The sequence below is a fragment of the Amphibalanus amphitrite genome, unplaced genomic scaffold (assembly GCF_019059575.1).
Source record: "Amphibalanus amphitrite isolate SeventyFive unplaced genomic scaffold, NRLGWU_Aamphi_draft 000064F_arrow, whole genome shotgun sequence".
In the NCBI taxonomy this organism is placed as follows: domain Eukaryota; kingdom Metazoa; phylum Arthropoda; class Thecostraca; order Balanomorpha; family Balanidae; genus Amphibalanus; species Amphibalanus amphitrite.
Window position 1 is genome coordinate 903558 of NW_024881560.1, and position 20956 is coordinate 924513.

At 52.5% G+C, this 20956-nt stretch overlaps 1 protein-coding gene across 4 annotated transcripts; it reads left to right on the plus strand.

Moving 5' to 3' along the window:
- The first annotated feature begins 938 nt into the window (after positions 1-938).
- LOC122378749 (tyrosine-protein phosphatase non-receptor type 9-like) lies at positions 939-20044 on the plus strand. Of its 4 annotated transcripts, none has more exons than XM_043360210.1 (13): positions 939-976; positions 2273-2487; positions 2784-2899; positions 3314-3431; positions 3901-3990; positions 7187-7327; positions 13872-14006; positions 14689-14832; positions 15129-15550; positions 15868-16028; positions 16461-16708; positions 17592-17781; positions 18184-20044. In XM_043360210.1, the coding sequence occupies exons 2-13, from the start codon at positions 2449-2451 to the stop codon at positions 18420-18422; spliced, it is 2043 nt and encodes a 680-aa protein (XP_043216145.1). In that variant the 5' UTR covers positions 939-976; positions 2273-2448; the 3' UTR covers positions 18423-20044. The 4 variants fall into 4 exon arrangements, with proteins under 4 accessions (XP_043216145.1, XP_043216144.1, XP_043216146.1 ...); XM_043360209.1 differs by having other exon boundaries at positions 939-971; XM_043360211.1 differs by having other exon boundaries at positions 950-971; positions 2283-2487.
- Positions 20045-20956: the final 912 nt, after the last annotated feature.

A 20956-nucleotide genomic window follows, 5' to 3' on the forward strand; every position in this document is an offset into this window, starting at 1 on the left:
TTACACTCTCCAGACTTCAACACTTCTTCAACTGTAAAATAAACTGCAGTTGCTCCCTCTTCTCTCAGCTTCCTAACTGCTTCCAAGATTTTAAATCGATGAGTTGGATTGAATACACCCACAGCATCAAGATCCTGTTCACCAATCTGCTTACAAATTTCAAGCTCATCATATCCATTGTCCAAAAATGATTCAGAATACTGGCCAAGGAATAGCGTCCTCAACCAGTTCTCAACGGTTGGCCGATCCATGATTTTCACCAATCTAACAACTACCTTCAAAGCGCAAAATGTGTTGTAATTCTTCCGAAAGATAGCTCTCTTGGTAACTCAATCCCCACAGCCCAAATGGCTGAAAAACGACAAACTGGTGCTTCCATTAGGTAGGGACCGTCACAACTTGCAGTGCGCATTGGACCCGGTCCAGGTCAGTTTCAGTTTCCTTGAAACATGGAACCCTGACCCCCAATTTTGATATTCCTGTCCTTTCTCTGCAAACATGGAGAAATGGAGACTTCAGACAACTTGGCTGTGCGATTATTGAATGATCTTAAAGGGATAACACCGAAAATATCACAAACAATTTAACTAGAAACTCGAATAACACTGACACGCTCTTTGCAACGCTTTGCAACACCAAGCGGCAAAATAGACAAACGTAGCGCATCCAAAACACAACAATGCAGTGATCAACAATCTGGAATTAAATGACGTAAGATATATTTTTTGTTAACACTTGATATCAAAACGTGAGTTTGACTGCACAAAAAAAGCAAATGATTTAAAAATTGTGTAATTTATTTTCAAAAAAAAGTTAATACACCTAAACTAGATGTAAATATTGTAAAATGTTGTTAAATCGTCAGTTTGGAAACGGTGTCGTACCGGTAACAACTGTTGATCCTTGTCCTTGATACATTTGCCGTCTGCCGAAGATCCGCCCAAAAGTGTTTGGCGGCGGTCGTGTGATTGGTCGTGTACCAAAATTCATAATTTATTATTGAAAATACTTACCGTCGAGTCCACTACTATAGGTGCTTTTCACATGTGTTCATATCTGCATTGAATGACATTCGATTCGATGTCTGATACCGTCTGATACATCATCTGGTACTTTGTCAACGACTACCTGACCTACCGCTTGCGTTTTCAAAGGGGCTGCCTCTCTATCTATTCTAAATGCTATTTTAAATGGCAATGAGCAGGGACAGGTAACTACGTTATAGAATTGGAGTGTAAAATTCGATGTTGTCATGATTAATCATGTTGTTGGACTGCCCAAACTGTGTTTGTAAACATCAGAAAGTAATTCAAATTACAAATGATGATGACGGCCCTACTTTTACGAATCCCCCCAGGTCAAGGAGATTATGTAAAATTTAACTGCATATCTCTAATCATTGCCAACAAAGTTGCAACTTTGATGTAATTAATTGCACTCATTGACTGTGTTACATTCACATATTGTCAGCCCCAGCCTGCATTTGCAAGGCTATATCATATCAATGCAACAAAGGCCCAGTTTAAATGTGTTAGTAGTCTCTCAACTCAAAATCTAACTTTTATTATGGGAATATCAATATTAAATTTATAGGAATGATAATGCAGGCATCACAAGACAAAAGAGGCTGTTTTTGATGATATACTTACTCTTAGATAAGATATAGATGTGCTCAATTTAATAGGCTTCAAAAATATCTTGTCTTGAACTTGAACTATTTATGAACTTTTCAACCAATTGTTGAGATGTTCAGTGATACTGATGAGCAAGGTGGTAGGAACTAGGAACCATTAATCATATATTTTTGTTTGTAATTGTAATGTGCAATTTGCAAGCCACTGATGTTTGTTCACATGGAATGCTTTCATCAACAGGTTATCACTAACTAGGTAGGTAGGTATTCAAGGATTAGCTGTGACCTGTGCAACCTGAACTCTGAAATATAGGCACCAAATTGTTTTAGCAGGTCAATTGGATAAATTTATAGGAGAAGTAATGATGTGAGGAAGGATAATTACTGGAAGAGTACTGGAAACATAAGTTAAAGAATGAAAAGAGAGCTGGTTGAATTCTTTTAGACCATGTGAGCTAGCAATTCATGATTCACATGGGCTTTCTAGATATAAAATTAAGCTTCTTGTGTTGGTAGGTACTTGAATGTAGCACTTAGCAGAACTGTAGAACTGTGGTGTGTACTTCATTCACAACACATACACATTGCATAAACACCAAGTTGCAAAATCATGTCACCTTAACATGCTGTTTCTTTCAGATTCCATCAGAGACATTACTAAATGCATCACCTGTTATGCTTTTTGAAAATAATTGAAACAGTCTCAATAGAAGCCTTTCAAGACAGATAGTGCTTGACTCATCACTGAGACTCTGTTTAGTTCTAAAGCTTTGTAAGATTTTGTCCTGTAAAGGCTCTCAGCCACCCCATTGGGAATGAAGATGGCATCTCTTCTGTCAGCTGAGGAGGAGGAGGTAGGTTAAAGAGCAGTTACTGAATGGTAGCTGTTGAAGGACTGGTAATTCTTCCTGTCTTCAGAGTGCCTTTTTTAAAAAGTACTACATATTTATTGGTTAAAAGAGATGATTATTTAGGTAATTTTTATTCATGCCCTCAATCTCTGCATCGCTTTACAACTTATTAAATTGTGTGCTCCCGCAAAGCGTCATTTTCCTCCGGAGGTCATTTGATTGAATGTATACTGTTCGGCTCCTTTTCGAGTCCGTCCATGGCCACTTCTACCACTCTCATGTGTCTATATTGTCTTCAGGCGACGCAGAAGTTCCTCGAGATCGTGAACAAGGCCCGCGCCAGAAAGAATGCCGGCCCCATCACGTGGAAGACTGCCGTGAAATTCCTGATGGCCCGGAAGTTCGATGTTGACCGGTATGCAGCAACAATGACGTTATCGGAAGGGAGAATCAAAAGTGTGTTTGATGATGTAAATTTGTAAAATATCTCGCTGCTATGGATTTCATAGAGTCCAATATGACTGATCTATTTTTTTTTATACTCAAGCTTCGCTACAACGAGGTTAGCATTGCAATCACATCCAAATGCTGATGAAAATACAAACGTTTGGTTGGATACTTGTTGCCTTAATTCAGGGCGTACACCAATGTTGTTGGTTTGCATTTGTTCGTATGGTGTTAGACTGCTCTGCTTTTTTTGCATTTCGTTTAATCATTTATGATGCGTCAGCACAGGCACTGACAGTATGACGATGACGTGACGAATGCGACCGTTTGACGCTCTGTTAAGTGATACCTAACGTACACGGGTCTTTTCTTACCCACACAGGGCGCTAACGCTTTACGAGCAGCACGAGCGAACAAGACTCATGGAGAATCTCACCGATTTCCGGCCTCACGAGAACCCTCTCAAGAGCGAGCTGGAAATGGGCAAATTCACGCTACTGGTGAGTGACGCTCGCGGTGTGGAACCCATTGGTTTTATTGTGTGAATGCTTATTCATTCGTTAAACTCGTATAATTTCACAGTAGCTAACGCACCGGCCACCTTGACCGCTGTGCGATGACGCTGGCTGTTACTTGAACTTTGTGTTGATTATGAGCCTACAATTGTCTTTTAAGCGTTATTCATTATTCCTTTGCTTTTGTATAGCTTTGCAGCCTAAGCCATGATCTTCTGTCTGACCAATGATGGCAGACCACGGCAGCTAATCCCAGTATTTAACCTCAGTCTGATCATGACTGGGCGGTGTGAGTTGTGACGCAGTTTGACCGTGCCACCCCACCGTGACCTGTGTGACCCTAGTCTAACCTGTGTGACCCCAGTCTGACCTGGGTGACCCCAGTCTGACCCGTGTGACTCCACCGTGACATGTGTGACCCCAGTCTGACCCGTGCCGTGTGTGTGTCCGACAGCCGGCGCGGGACAGCTGCGGCGCCTCGATAGCGCTGTTCACGGCCCGGCTCCACTTTCCGCACCTCTCCACACACAAGGACACGCTGCAGGTCAGTGCCAGAGCGGGGCGGCCCGACCAGTGCCAGAGCGGGGCGGCCCGACCAGTGCCAGAGCGGGGCGGCCCGACCAGTGCCAGAGCGGGGCGGCCCGACCAGTGCCAGAGCGGGGCGGTCCGGTCAGTGTCAGAGCGGGACGGTCTCATTACCTTCTTACCTGTCGGGTTTCCTCGTTCTGCATTCTTAGCAGGAGAAGTCAGAGAGGGGAAGGAGTCGTATTTATAGCGCGCGGGCTGGTGAGCACCACGCGGCTGCCGGAAATTTCTCTCTCGGTCGGATCCATCGAGTACCAGCATGCCCACGCTAAGTTTCCATATCCTTAGCTGCTTCGTTTGTGGTGGGACGTTGGTCGGTGGACGTTTTGGGTTCATAGACCCACCCGACAGCGCCATCTGTAGTGTCCCCAGTGTCCTCATAGCCCAGCCGTCCATGGCAGCGACTGAGGTGTCCCGCGCCGACTCGGGAAGGCACAGGGGAGACCAGAGCCGTCGGTGCTGCGTGCCGCCTGTGTCGGGTGACGGCGAGGCAAGGTGTACCGCGCCTGTGCCGGGTCACTGAATGAACTGAGTCGTCTAGGGAATGTCTCTGATGTAGGCGCGGTGCCGGCGCGGTGGCGGCGTGCCTCCCCTCCCCTCCAACGCCGGACATACCACGGGGATGGGCGGAGGCGACCCTGCCGGGTTCAGAGAAAGCCTTGCGTTGCCTCCCTGGTAACTTAGTTCTGGTTGCTGTTTTAGTCATGCAGTGGTGAGATTGTACTTTGTACTTCCTGACATGATATGTTTGCTGTGCATTCGAATGCTCCTTTATGTTTGGATAACGAAACATTGTGGAGGAACGTGGACTCAACATAATGCCCCAGTAGATGGACTGCGTACGCTGAATGAAGCCGTGTTGTGACACAGCTGGCTGTTATATATAGCAGCGCGAATTCCGCCCTTCACCTGTCACTGAAGTTAAGCCTGGCATCGCGCCTTCTCTCAGCTTCGCAACTTTACCAGCTTCCACTTCTACAGACTTAACATATATGGAACTTTAACAGTGTGGTGAATAGTTATCTGGGGCCTCTTTTAATGCTCTTCGCTCACGGAGCTGATTTTTCTTCCTCTGTCCGTGCTGTGGTTTGCACAATCCGAAGCTTATGACGTCTCCTGAGTTCACGGTCAGTGCATCTGGTTATGTGGATTTGGTTATCTTGTGTGTTCTCGCTATGTTCAACATTATTTTGCAATGTTAAAAATAGGACTCAGGTATTTAGACATCCATCACAATGACGGCTAATGTTCTTTCTAAGGTTGAGGGTAACTAACTATGGCCGCATGTACAACATGGCAGTAAGAAAGAATGCCACGAAACATGGGTAAAAATGCCTTTTATCGTGACACGCTTTGTGGGAGAGGTTTCATACTTGTAGCGCCATTTTCTTGCTTTTTTTCGCTCCAGATGAGATCCACATGATACAAAAATAATACGTTGGTGTTGGTTTGGTAGTCACGGATAACGCGGATTTGCAGCGCTTTTAAGCGCTCACCACCCGCCTTATCCTGCACCAACATCTCCCGCTGTAGCCCAGCCCTCTGGCTGTAAATGCACACCTGCCAGCACAGCTGCACGCTTGTAAGTTGTAGCGTCTCTTTTCCCCTGATACAGAGTAATTCTGCATTTGCTTCAAAGCTCACCCTAACGGATCAGATTTTCAGAGGAGTGATCCAATGGGTAGGCATGCTGTTGTTTACGGAACGATGAAGTTTTGTTTTCTCCTCGGTTGGTGTCGGCATATCGTGGTTTCGTTGCGTGCAGCGTGGGACCCCTTGTTTCTCGAATAGTCGTTCTCCAGCTTCTGTCGTGGCGGACGCTGCTCGCTCTGAAGTGCCGAGTTGTCCGGTTCGGCACTCCCGATCGTTTGTGACCAGCAGCAAAGCGCTGTGATGGCCTGCGACCTGGACAGTGCACCGTTCCAGAGAATCGGGATCCGCGTTCAATGAACATAAATTTGATTGTACCTATGCCTGCCGTTTTCTTCATAGCAGCGTGAGTTCAATTGTTAGCAGCTAAATTTGCGTTGAATGCTGGCCTCACCGTGACTCTCTGGTAAGCACCTCAGCTAACAGCCACCCGTCAGCGGAAGTGGGCGTATCGTCTTTAATCCACTCTGGAAAATCACCACAGGCCTGCGCGGCGGAAGTATGACTGTGGAGTGTGGATTCAGCTGAGCATCCGGCTGACCATGCGGTACACATGTCCTGCCTCGTTACTGGAGTTTGCTTAAGCGGCTCGACTAACTTGAGGTCGATGATAACACGAGATGACTGCTAACAGTGACAGCATGAAGCGGGTGCGCTGTTCTCGTGAAATGTTCATCCCCCCCCATTCATTCATTCAAACTCATTGCAGCTGCAGATCAACTTGACAGCAGGGGGCTTAGGTTACCATTTGCCCTTTATATTTATTAAATCTATTGCAGTGGAACAGCAGGAATGTAAAAAGAAATGAAGATCAGTCTCTAAGCGCGGTATCCTGCAACCGGCCTAAGTCGATGCTGTGTTAACCTTTCCACTGGATGTACCGTATTCACCGAACCCGGACGTCGACGCACCCGTCTGCTGCAAGTCCGGCGGCGCTGGGAGCGTGCCGATCTGAAGTCGAGGCGTGATCGAACTTTCCGCCGACGTTACCGCGTAGATCTGCGTCTCTGGCGGCGATCCGCTGCGCTCAGTCGGCGGATGACCTGTTCGATCGAACCTGGGGAAGCACCGAGCGATCGGGACCCGCCGCGGGGCGGTCGGTGCGGGGGTGGCCGGGACCGGACCGCGGCCGGTCTGTCGGTGATCGCCGGGCGGCTCCGCGCCGGCCGTCGGAGCTGACACCGTGCGGCGCGGCCGACGGAGCCGTGATGCCACCCGGCTGTCGGGAGGCGGCCCTGACCCGCCGCTGACGCTAGACGGAAGCGCCGGCCGCCGGAAATGGAGCTCTCTAGTCTCTGGTGTGCAGCGTCCCGCCGCTCACCCCTGGGAGCCGGCCGCTACGCTGTCGCAATGTGGCTCGGTGCCCGGTCAAATAACGGCATGCAGTTCATCTGTTTCCGCATTGTATGTATAGTGGTGTTGTTTGAATGAATTACTGGCCTAAGTTCCAATTTTGAAACCTGCCCTTTCTATCAGCTCTTGACGTCCCACATCTTCTGCCGCAGGGCATCGTGTACCAGCTGGACGTGGCGATGGAGAGCATCGACGCCCAGCGGAACGGGCTCGTCTTCATATACGACATGTCCGACTCGAAATACTCAAACTTCGACTACGACCTCAGTCAGAAAATCCTCACGCTGTTGAAGGTAAGCGTTTTCCGACTACCACGCCCCTTGAAACATCGACAAGCAAACAGGCAAACATTGCCTATTTTACTTTCATGTGAATTTCAATTGCAGTGAAACAATGAGACTATTTTCCAATGCTGCATACCTAGGCGGTCATTATGATTGGACGAGACCCAAAGGTCAGCTTCTAACGACGGTGCTGATCAAAAACACATTGACATTTTACAACGGAACAAACACGGCAACCGAAGTAATTCCCAGCCGTCGTGGAGTTACTAAGCGGAGCTCAGAAGGACAGACTGGACAAACCGGCAGACCAACATGCGACGGACAGACTTACCGACCACTGTCCAACCAACCAACCAACCAACCAACCAACCAACCAACCAACCAACCAACCAACCAACCAACCAACCAACCAACCAACCAACCAGCCAACCAAATATAGACGGACGGACGGACGCTTGCAAACCGTCCCGTTGACACAATTGATCCCGTTCTTCCCCTCGGGCGGGACTCCCGGCCTGGCCACGCCAACACCCACCGAGGCCTTGTCGCTGTGCCATTACGTCGGCACACTGTTCTGGGCTGTCGGGTTTCCCCCAGTCCCCAGTGGCGCTGATTGGTGCGCTGCTCTGCTGGCGTTGTTGCCGTGCACAATCCGCGTTCCTGGGATGGCTGTGATGGGTGTGTGGGATGTGGGACTGGGGAAGTGTTCTGTGTGTAGGAGGGATGTGGGAACTGGGGAGGTGAACACATTTTTGTCGACCAGCAGGGAACAGCATTGCTTCTTTAAAAGGAATCCAACCAATTAATGCTTCGCACTTGCAGATCAAGGCTTTCACGACAAAATAAATAAAGAAGTGTTTCCTTCTTCATGCGTTATTCATTTATCAATAACACAATTCTCCTATTTCCAAGGAACACACAGACCTTCAGTCGGCTTGGAGACAAACTCCAATGCCCACCATTTACGTCTCTTTTTGCGCGCTCTGGCTGCGACTCTGTGCGCCGAGCGCTGGCGACCTATCGTGTCATCTCGCTCCCCCTGTACCGATCCCGGTCGCCACTCGCTGTTGGTCGGTCAGCCACCCCGCCCGGTGCTCGCGTCTTGAATGCGTGCGTCTTGTGAGTTGTGCGTCTGAGTTGGTCGTGCATGTTCACCGCCGGGCTAAGGTACGGCTCCCGCGTGCCGACTGGCCCAATGTGGTCAGATGTGGTGTGTTTTGGTGGGATGTGATGCAGGGCTGCGGAGTTAATGGATTTTCGGAAATTCCGACTCTGACTCCGACTCCAGCTTTCAAAAACCAACTCCGACTCCGACTCCGGGCAGAACTGTCGACTCCGACCGACTCCAACTCCCGACTCCGACTCCGCAGACCTGGCAGGGCTGCGGAGTCGACGGATTATCGGCGACTCCGACTCCGACTTCGGGTCGGGTTTCCAAAATCGACTCCGACTCCGACTCCGACTTCGGTCACAACTGCCGACTCCGACTCCGACTCCGCAGCCCTGATATGATGCATCCTCTTTTCTGCCTCGGGTTGTTCTGAGTGGAGCTCGGATGGTCGGGGATGGTTTTTTAGCGGGCCTGGTCTGATGTTGGTGTCGATGGTGATGACAGTGGTGGTGTGAATGGTGCTGCATAAATAGACTGTATATTGAATGTGCATTGCACTATTTTCTTATTTCTTATCACGAAGGCCTTTGAATTACCTGACATTTTACCATGATCATCGATAAAACATAAGCTGGAATCGCCAGTGGTATTGAACTTCAAGAAACTGAAATGAAGGAATGGGACGGTCGACATTTCACGGATCATCACCGGCTCGGCGGCCATTAGGAGGCGGCGCTCGGCTCCGGCGCTGAGCGGCATTGTCGCTCTGTCGGCCACGAATAGACATGGGCTATTGATTACCTCCTCTGCGAAATAATGAATCACGTGCGGCCGTCTTCACGGAGGTGGCGCCGGCGCGGGGGCGGCCAGCCGGCCAGGTATGCTGTTGCTCGGTCGGCCTGGCGTTCCGGGAGCCGACTACGCGGTGGCTCGGCGCCGGGCGGCGGCGGACCTGTGCTGCCAACCGGCCGCCGGCCGCGGACTGCCGTGCGCCCTCAGGGTCGGCCACGGCCAGTATTGACCCGGCGGGGCACACAAAGGGCCGGCGAGTCCCCTCTCGGCGCGGCGCCGACCGCGTCCCCTATGAAGGGCGCTCGGCGCGGCGCGGCGGCGGCGACGGTAGCCGGCCGGTCGATACGCAAAAGTCAGCTGAGCTCCGGCCACGGGCGGCGCGCCTGTGCGATCGCCGCCGCCGCCGGGACGAGCGCAGACGAGCACCGTGTGCCTGTGTGCGCTGCGAGCGAGAGGCACCGCGTGATCGAGGTGCAGAGAGTGTGCAGTGCACGGAGCGGCCCCTGGTCAGCCGAGGGACGAGGAGTCTGTACGCCCCCGCCGCCGGCGATCGCCCCGCCCCCGTCCCCGCCCCCGGCCCGCCCGGTGCACGCCCACCGCCATTCATAGGTGAGGGGTCCGAAGGCCGTCACCGGTACCCAGTCCCGTGCTGGGAACAGAGTGACCTTGGTTGTGTGAGTGACAGCAAATAGGCGTTCACATTCGGAGGCGATTAGGTATTGTTAATGGTGGGTGCAACGACACACATTATTCTAGGTTTGATGACACGTGATATTACGACCCGATTAGACTTGGATTTCGTTCTACCGCATTCCCTGGGCTTTCAGGTTTTCTTACTGCTGTCACCCAAACATTTTTAGGCGCATTTTGTAATCTTTTGGTGTGCATTAGCTCACATTGCTTTCTGTTGGATATGGAGAATGTGCATTGTTCTTATTGATACTTGATGTCGTCTGACATGAGGTGTATAACCGTGAAGGAGTTTGTGGCGATGCTACACAGTGAATGTTATGTTAGAGCTTGTGTCTGGCGTTGCCAAGCAGTGTGTTTGATCAAGTTGTTCTGTTCTGTGTTCTCGTGCTTACGGTCGCCAGTGTCATGGCCGGTGGGTGACCTTGGAAATTGAATCGTTTTCAAACGGCCAGATGTACAGCGGCGTGATGCTTCACCCACTGGCCACTGGTGTAGACGATATGGACGCACCGAAAGCTCACTTTTGACTTTAGGGTACCAATAGCGTCTTGCATGTCGCCCAATTAGATGACCTACGCGAGTGACATGTTTCCGGCTGCGGTGCGCAGTCAGAATTGGAAGTTGCATGGATCTGATAAATAGGTCAAGAATCTGATCTCACGGATCTTGATGTGGGATATAAGATACGAAATCATGTCCACAATTGTCTATTCAGAGGTAGCTTTCCATCAGGACGTGAATCCGGTGAGAGCAATGGCATAGGAACACCTTGTTTGACATGCCACCTCTCGATTGGTATGGTATCGGCAGTAGGTATGACCCGGAACGCTGTTGCCAAGTAGTTCGGGGTGCTTTCTGCAGCTCACTATTCGGAATAGCCGCAACACCGCGGGGTGGCATCAGAATAGTCCTGGCAACTTCATTTCTTCACGTACTTCATTCCTTGATACCACAATCGGCGTGGCGAAATTCCTCCAGGTTAATCGAGTTTTAGCCTTTTCAGCTCAGATGCATATTGCACATGCCACCGAGACGTTGAAGCACTGGCTGAAAATATTGGTCCGTATTGTCATCAACTTCACGATGTTTGCAATACAAAAGAGGTGGAGGAATTGAAAAACGGACACTTGTTTTACTTTTTTGTACAAGTGAACGGCCCATGCGTAAGATTTGACTGGCTAGTGACGTAAGCTTTGGCACGCGTTTCTCTAATCAATATTGGGTGGTATTAGGGTTCGAGCTGTACGGTTTGCAGTGTACACATATGGGTATCACATCACTTGACATCAACTGTTATCATCATGACTGGTCTCTTATGGTCTGTAGCTGCTCCCATCCTCGCCTGCCGTTCTCAGGGACGGTGATTGAACGTATATGACGTCCACTGTATGGACGCTCCGTACACTTGTCAGCTTCATGTGGTAGTACTTACTGCTTAGCCGGTCATTGACGTGCACCTCCATTGTTTTTAACAGTGTACTGAAATCGCCGTGTGTTCAGATATGCTGGATTTCGTTACATTTATGTAACCGACTGGATGTTGAAACTGGGTATTTTGTGTGGGGGCACTCCGGTCGTCTTCTCTTTCCGATGTTTCCCCTACTGGCGATGTGGTTGTCTGATTAATTTAATTGGTCTTGGGCGCCGATGACCTCTGCCTGAGGTCTGGGTGCCCTGAAAACCCAATCATCCATCGATGGATCTCCTCTTAGGAAAATGTTAGGTAAAACACCGGCTGCAAACGTCAGACCAGTGACCGGAGCAGTGACCGGACAAACGTCAAACCACTGATTGACCCGTGACCTGGAGCAGCAGGAGTCCAGTGACAGGGACCAGTGACCACCAGTGACCTGTGACCTGACACATCACTGCGTCGGTTAACCCGCGCCCTGCTGGGGGGGGGGGGGTGTTTGAACACCCCCACCCTTGTGGTTTTTCGCGAATATCTCAAAAACGTTTTTGGTACACCTTATCATGCATCAATTCTACACATGTTGTGAAAATTTCAGACCAAGGTCATTCAAGGTCAGGTCACCAGGTCACTTGAAGTGACCTCACCTCATAAAAAGTTTCAATGTCTGTCATAGCTACACCGAGTGACCGATCGCTTTGAAACTTTCAGCGATTGCTAAGAGCAATAGCATGTACAAAATGTATATCTCAGAATTTTGATATCGATGACCTAAGGTCAAGTCAATTTTGCGACCTCCCCATTATAAGTCAATGGGAGAAAATTGAAATGCGCCTCTTTTGGACAAAAGACATTATAAACACTCCCAAACACAGAATTACAAGTAGTTTAGACAAACTGAACACGAAAATGGTGTCCGTGACCCTTGTTTATGCCCTGAGGTCATCTTAGGTCACGAATGGTATCTAACAGTTTTTCGCAAATAACTTTTGATAGAGGCATGCTAGAGCGATGAAAACGCCTTAGATGTGTTCAGCTCGACGATACGGATCGACTGATATGCAACATGACCCTTTCCGGTCAGGTCATGACCTTGACCTGAGGTCAAATTTTCAAGTTGACCTTTCAAGGTTAACTTATAGTTCATTCGATGCGTCTTGACGAGAGGAACACAATGCCGGTAAAAGTAAGCTCGTACAAGGCTTGGGTCAAAAGTTATTGTAGAAAAACTGTTTCCGAAAAAATCAGCTTTTTTGGCAGTTTTTGCCCCCTGCAGGCAAAACCGTTGACGTTAGGTCAAATCTGAGAGGATTACTCAGAAAGGGCTTTAATAGGGCTATCGAATGCGCTTTTCCGCGGCGCTGTAGCTCTATTGGTTCTCGAGTTATGCGTTGGCTTCTTGGAAATTTTCGACATTCGACTTGGAAATCGGCGAAATTTTGCCTTCAATGACCTCTGGTGACCTGACCTTTGACCTGACCAAAAAATTGACTGAAGTGATTTCGTCATTATTTTTGACGCTCTTTCGAACGCCGCCTTCCGCGTATCGCTACGTGGCCCAGGAGCTGAGTTACAAGGGGGGGGGGTGTTCAAACACCCCCCCCCCCCCAGCAGGGCGTGGAAATCCAGGACCCCAGCCGGGCGCGGGTTAAGGAGCAGTGCCTAGAACCGACTTGAAGACATGCTGGACATATGCCAAACCAATGCTGAATTGTAGACCCGAAACAGCACCTTCGCCGTGACCGATCATTGCTGCCGGCTTCATCGGGTGCACATGTGCCCTACCCTCACTCCCTCCCTCTGGTACCGCCCTCTGGTACCGCCCTCTGGGTACCGCCCTCTGGTACCGCCCTCTGGGTACCGCCCTCTGGGTACCGCCCTCTGGTACCGCCCTCTGGTACCGCCCTCCGTGTCCAGTGTCCACTCAAGGCGGCGCCGTGGGCAGTGGCAGGGGAGGGGGCGCAGGGGAGGAGAGGCTGGACGGGACGGCGACCATCGGTATCGATCGACCGCCATCGACCGTCACTGCACCCTCCCCTCCCCTGCCCTGCCCCCGGCGTGCCCGGAAACAGAGCCGTGTGCCGTACGGTGTCGGTCACCGCCGGCCGCGGCGGGGGAGGGGGCGGTGCACGCGGCACTGCCCTGGACTGGAGTGCGAAGATGGAGAAATGGGTGTAGTGGGGTAGTTTTGATGGCAATGGCTGGAACAAAGATGGCTCGTTGAATGATGAATTATTCTTGGGGCCTTTGGGTGCTAGTGACCAACGTTTTCTGTCTCCTTTTTTATTTGTATTTATTTCCCTTTTTACTAGTTCGTAGAAGTGGTTTGAGGCAGGAGCAAAAGTAATTGTGAGCTTGTTATACACTTGCTCAAAACTCGAGTTGGTTCATGTTCTCACCACAACATATGCAATATATTGTGATGTGTTCGCTACCCTCCATATGCGTTCTCTGATCCCGTCTTGTGCCAATGTCGTGCGATCTGGCCGGCCGGGCAGCTGACCTGACTGTCTCCTCGTCTGACCTCTGTGCCCGTGTCTCCGCAGGGCGGCTACCCGGCGCGCCTGAAAAAGGTGCTAATCGTGACGGCGCCCCTCTGGTTCCGCGCGCCGTTCAAAATCCTCCGTCTGTTTGTCAGAGAGAAGCTGCGCGACCGTGTGTGGACCGTCAGTCGTCCCCAGGTCAGTGGCGGAGGGGGCAGGGTCAGAGGGTCAGAGGTCATTGGGGACACCTGGTGTCAGTGATGGGACACGTGAGGTCAGTGACGGGATGGGGTTACCTAGGGCCGATCTAGGTCACAGGTTGTGTTTGGATCAGTGGGGGTAGCAGCTAGAGGACAGTGAGGTCAAAGTCTGTGAGAAACTGCGGGCCAGCGAGGATCGCTGTGGGGAGGTCCGTACGGGTGAAAGCGTTCTGTTTGTAGGGTTGTGTCTGGGGGCATATGAGCGGACTATCCTACCTTCATGCTATTGATTTCCGGAAAAATTTGGTCAAAAGGGATTAGTCACATTTTTATGTTATATTGTTGCTGATTTAATGCATTGTTTTTTTTTATCGCTTGTAGGTTGTTCTTCATCTTTCATTCACATTTGCGCGTGACGATCACACTCAAGCACTGATCGATTTGCGTTTGTCCATTCAGTTCGGAGTAGTCATTCACCAACAGCTGGTGCCGGCCGGCCCATTCATATTTACCCAGTTGTGCCCGGTCAGGTGGCCGAGCGGCTGTGCACGGCGGTGTACGACCTCAGGTGTCCATCCACGCCGTCCGCTGCCCCCGACACGGCGTACCCTGCCCTGTTGGTGGTGTGCTGCTCTGAACTAACCGTGTGCCGTGTGTGTGTGCTGTGTGTGTGCCGCTAGCTGTCGCTGCACATTGCGCGCGAGTCGCTGCCGCCTCAGTTCGGTGGCACGTTGCGTGCCGACCATGCCCAGTGGCTGCGCGACTGCCACCGTTCGATGAGTAGCCGGGCGGATGGTGACCTGTGCGACATCAGCCTCACCCAGGTATGAACGCGGGAGGGGGGGGGGGGGGTGACCTCAACAACAGCCTCACCCAGGTACGGACACACTGAGGGGAATAGCCCGAGTATCATCAGCCTCACCAAGGTATAAACACAGCACTGGAAAGGGACGCGACATTGCCCTAGGGGTCTAATGCGGTGACAGCTCTAGTTAAAAGATTAATGAAACACTCACTGCTTTGTTATCGATAAATCGACAAGCGTTCGCATCACCACGCTCATTTTGACCTTTGCGCAGGAATCGAGCTGGCCTGCGTTGACCTCTGTGCCGTCCCACAGCTGGACCGCGAAAGGCTGGGCATGGCGGCCGACGACATGGCCAACGCCAACAACTCGACGGCGGCCAGCGTGGCCAGCGAGCCGTCCGAGGCCTCCTTCTCGTCGGCAGACGGCGACGGCAACGTGCAGCGCCGGCCGGCCGACTCCCCGCCGCCCGCGACGGCGCCGGGGCCGGCCGCCGAGCGTGACCACTGCGGCGCTGGCGACGGAGGGGGCGGAGGCGGCGGTGGCTCCCCTGAGCCGGCCGGCTGCTCCGAGAGCTCGGGGTTCAGCGACGACGACAGTCTGCACATGGACGACGGTCGCGGCATCACGCTGGTCGAGCTGCTGCAGCAGCTGCAGACCAAGGGCCGCCGCGGCCTCTATGACGACTACTGGGAGATCAAGTCGCGACCGCCGGCCGGCACCTTCAACCACTCGATGTGAGTGCTGCGGGACGGAAGGAGGATGGGAGCACAGATTTATGAAAGGGAGATGGGCGATCTGGTACTGATTTTGGGGAGGGGTGTCTTTTATGCTTTTTCGATATTGGCATGTGGCCGGTCACCACTTGTAGTGCGGCTGTTTTAACTACTAAATAGCGTTAACTCCTAACATCCTTGATTGATTACTGAAGGTACAGACACTGATATCGTACCCCGGTCGTTACTTTAGAAAATCGTTGAACATCCTTTTCATTAATTTTTGTTTTACCCCGTTACCTGCTCTGACCCGCCGCATCCCCCCCCCCCCCCGCCAGGATCCCGGCCAACCGGGGTAAGAACCGGTACAGCGACGTGCTCTGCTACGACCACAGCCGCGTGACGCTGACCCAGGTCAACGACGACCCCAACTCGGACTACATCAACGCCAACTTTGTCGACGGATATAAACAGAAGAACGCCTTCATCTCGTCACAAGGTGGGCGGTGGCACCGGGGGCTGACGAGGCGGCTGGCTGGCTGTCAAGGTTTTTGTAGAAATAATGGCGGCGTTAGTCGCCGATGAGAGTACAATTCTACTTGCACTGCATGGATACACCAGTCAGTTTTTGATTGGTCTATTCACGTTTATTTTGTTCTTATAAGACGACCCTTTAGTTTCTTTCTCTCCGCTCTTCGCAGATCCTGCACTAACCACTGCAGGTCCTGATTCCCCGACCTGTCTGAGCCCACTCCGCGCTGGTGTAAGTGCTGTTCTCTCCCTTCCTGCCTCTCTACTGTAACTCGCTAATCCTGAGAAGAAAATAGCATTTTGCATGGGTAAATTAATAAACCTGATGGCTAGTTTTTCCTCTCCCTATACCCCCCCCCCCTGCCGCTGTCGGTTCTGACCTCTCCCCGGGCCCGCGCAGGTCCGATCCCGGGCACGTTCGCCGACTTCTGGCGAATGGTGTGGGAGCAGCGCGTGCTGCTGATTGTGATGACCACGCGACTGGTGGAGCAGGGCCGGACCAAGTGCGGCCGGTACTGGCCGCTCGAGTTCGGCGCCGAGACCCGGCACGGCTTCTTCACCGTGGAGAACCTGGGCGTGACACAGCACGACTGCTATAACGTCAGTCAGCTACTGGTGACGGACACACGCACCGAGCAGACGAGAGAGGTGAGAGGGACGGGTGGGAGAGGACTGGAGGGAGTGTATGTGGGGGGGGGGGGAGCGAGGAGTATTATAGTAGGGAGAAAGTACGGAGCAGTATGAGACAGATACTAGTCTCGTATGTTGGGTCAAATACAGTGTTGGTAGATGCAGAATAGCAGCAGCCATGCAAAAGAAAAAGAGAAAACTTTACTCGCGAGTAGCGTCTGAACATCTTTATCTGACTAAACACACAAACCCAACAGTTACAGAATGCGTTAGACAGACAAGACCCAGACAAGACAGATTTGAGCGAGGCGTCTGATGGTAGTCTGAAGTGCCTGATTCAGTATTCAGCTGAGGTTTTAGTGATAGAGCGGCCAGGCGAAAACGCGAGCGGGGTTTGGGGATGACGTGCCAGCGACGTGCTAAGTGTTTCACATTGTGAGGACCTTCATTCTGTTCGATTCTCCAAGACTGCTGTTGGCTGATTCGTGAAGCTCCAGCACAAAGTTCTTTAGTTTCTCGGAAATGTTTACTACCGGCGATGTTATTTCTCTTTCCCGGACGATTTAAAGTCGTGCCGCGTTGAGCCGCTGCCGGCTGACGGATTATTGGCCATTTGCAGTTTTGCGAACTGTTCGGAATCTGCTGAGGCCACGTCCGCTTAAAAATGCGATCTGTTGTGCAGAGACTGCCAACGTTTTAGTCGACGTCGTGCAGTTTGCACACAGCTTCAGTCCTGGCAGTAACAACCACAATGATACACTCGATCACAGCCACTTATGAAATCACATCGCTAAATGAAGTTCGCAGCCCGCGCCCTAAAGCCTCCCTTCAAACTCTTTTTTACCTCTGCCGGTGTGACTATGTCGTTACTAACACCTCGTGTACGTGTGTCTGGCCTCAGGTGACGCACTTTCTGTTCACGGCCTGGCCCGACTACAACGTTCCCCACTCGGCCGAGACAATGCTGCGGTTTCTGGCGGCCATCCGCGAGACCCAGGAGCGCCGTCTGCCCGAGCTGTCGCCCTCGTGGACGGGCCACCCGCTGGGGCCGCCCATCCTGGTCCACTGCAGTGCTGGCATCGGACGGACCGGTGAGTGGAGGGGGATGGCAGAGGGACTGGGAGGAGAGAGGGATAGAGGGGTGAAAAGAGAGGGAGAGGGAGGGAGGGAACTCGTGTTTTATTCTAGTGACGATCAGCCAATGCTTGTTTTATTGAATTTCTCAAAAGAGATGACACCGAAACTCGAAAGTTACTTGTAGACTGTTTATTTTAACTGAGCTGGATATAAGAAAGCCATCATTGCGTTGAAACGCACCCGTTATACCCTCCCACTCGTCGCCTCCATCCTCCCTAAAATCCCACCCCACATGTTAATTGGCCCCCGCCCCTCCTCCCTCTCACAGGCACTTTGTGCACTCTGGACATCTGCATACGCCGCCTGGAGGACGTCGGCACAGTTATCTGACCTCTGCCGTCCCCGCTGTTTCACAGGCACACTGTGCACTCTGGACATCTGCATACGCCGCCTGGAGGACGTGGGCACCGTGGACGTGCAGGGCACGGTCGAGAAGGTGCGCTCGCAGCGCGCGCACAGCATCCAGATGCCCGACCAGTACGTGTTCTGTCACACGGCGCTGGTGGACTACGCCGTGTCGCGCGGCTACCTCAGCGCCGAGCAGGCCAACAGCGTGGAGCTGCTCTCCGAGCGGGCGCCGCCGGACTCGGACTGAATGGGACGGAACAGTGACCGACCAGTGACCGATCAGAGGACCGGAGGATGTGGGCGAGTGGTGTGAGGTGTGAGAAGAGGAGAGGGAGACGGCCGATGAAACTATGTACAGTTTTATTGGCGCGTTATGTGTCCGGTGATGTGCGAATCACACAGAGTGTGAAGCCATATCCAGCGTCAGTGATGGCCTGGCGGCACGGCAGTGTGCTGGAGGGATCAACACCTCCAGAGATCACTGGACACCGTGTGAGGGCGACACACCAACACTCCTATTATGACAGATCTGCGGGCTCTGGCGGAGCTCTCTGTGCCGCCGGCGGAGCGCCGCCGCCGCCAGGACGTCAGGAGCCGACGGACAGGACAGGTGGGCCGGTCTCGTTACTCAAATACTGACACCAGGATTCCGCCCCAGCTGCTGTACAGTTTCCTCGAGCGTCGAGCTGGTCGGTCGCCTCGTGGCTGTCGGTCGGCAAGACGTCCTCATGAGCCAGCGAACAGTGTGGGTCTCAGAATCCTCTTCTACTCATTTCGGCCCCGCGTATGACGAGAAGATGGGTACTATGAGCTGGCTACTACGGAGGAACCGAACGCCACCGGTACATTTTTGACCAGTGTATAAGGACGGTCCGGGTAACCCCGGGCCGGAGTTACTGGAACGTTTGAGCCACCGGAGCCGAGACAGGTGGCGGGCGCGGACGAGCGGACGCTGTGCGAGGGCGTCCATGTGATATTTCTCGGCATTAGTGGTCCGCGGCGCCCCTGGCGCGAGCAGTGGGTCTGCCGTGTCCGATGTCGGCGCCGGCGCGGGGTGTCTCGCTACCTGCAGTCGCCGGGCAATGGAGTGGATATCGACGAGCCCGACTCCACCGCAGATGCGCATCTGGCGGCCGCCGTCGGCTGCCGCGGGCGAGACGGCATTGGGACTGCTTTTGAAACCTTTATCGGGCGAGAGTGAGCGACCAAGGTGTGTGAGTCGTGAGAGCATGGGTGAGAGGAGTGAGAAGGTCCACTAACTTCCATCTGAACGCATTTTAGTCGCGATCTAGCTGTCGCCGCTCGCCGGGTCAGTATTTTACGTTAAACCAAAGACATTGTACATACGCAGCGGCACTGCAGCGCAAAAGAGAGACCATACCTACCACATGTGAGGCGACGGAATCGGAGCATATTTTCTCTAATATAGCGTATTTATTGTAGGCGGCTCGGCGCACGGCGAGCCGCGGCGCTTCTGCGGCGAACCCGGCGCCGTGTCGCGCCGCGCCTCGTCTCCGCTGTCTTCCGAGCTGTCCGAGCTGTCGGGCCGGTCCGAGCGGCCGCCACCTCTGTCTGATCACATACTGAGCATCTGAGCTCGGCCCAGAGCCGCCCGGCCGAGCCCCTCTGTCGCAACGCCCGTGTCGAGAGAGGGAGGGAGGGCAGAGTGAGTCTACGAGTGAGCGAGTGAGCGCAATATGTGAGCAAGTGAGAATGTTTGAGCAAGTGAGCGCAGTATGTTAGTAAGTGAGTGCAATGTATGAGCGAGTGAGCGCGATGAGTTCATGACATGCAGGCGTGAGTCAAGCCTTGTACAGTGTATGCGACGTGGCGGCTCGTTGTTAAAAAATATCTAACCCGGAAAACGGAGTGTTGAGTTTCACAGACCGGTTGCGTCGTTGGCGCTGGACTGGTCGGCGCCGCGCGGCGCTGCCAGTCAGGCGGCGTGGACGGGCGGTGAGCGGGTGCGGCAGGGTGTGCTGTGGCCAGTGACGACGGTGATATTCGGTAGCTTAGTGTTGCAGTGAGCACAGAGGTTATCCCAGATGATTGGCAAAGCTTTGATGCGGAAGAATTCATTTACCGTCAACAAATGCCGGACGAATACTAATGCTGAACGTGTAAAGGTGAGTAGCTCATCGGATCGGATGTGCTTAGCGAATGTCGGATCGGGATGTCCATTTATTTCCACGCATTGCCTTCGATGGACTCATGCCCATGGCTTTTTGTTTTGTTGGGTGAGGCCCTTTCGGTCTGACAAGACCATTTCAGAGCCCGGGAAGGATGATAGGAATAGGGGAGATATTGGTCTGGGTGGGACACCCTAGAGTCGCCGGGGCTGAGCCCGTCCGAATGGACAGGCCGACCCCCCCCCCCCCCCAAAGCACGATCTCTGCACCAGGCTACGGGGTGCGCTCCCTCGGGAACAGCGGTGCTGCTCCAAGGGAGCATCAGCAACCGGTATGAGATATGGTGCCTGTCCAGCTCGGAGTGGGGGTTGCGGCGTGGAGAAGAAGGATTTCAGTGTCCTGAGGAGAAACGACGGAACGGAGGATGCCCATGGCCCACTCCAATGCCCTATATACCGCCCACTCTTTGCGGTGACCATGGTGCGCTAGGTGGCTGCATCGGTATATAGGGCCTTGGCTGCATTCCCATTCCCAATAGGCCCAATAGATGGGAAGGGTTATGACGTCACGGTAAACTTCTTGAGCTTTAGCTCGACGTCAAAGCACCCATTCAGCGACTCTGTCCCCTATGGCTCATAATGGTAACATTCAT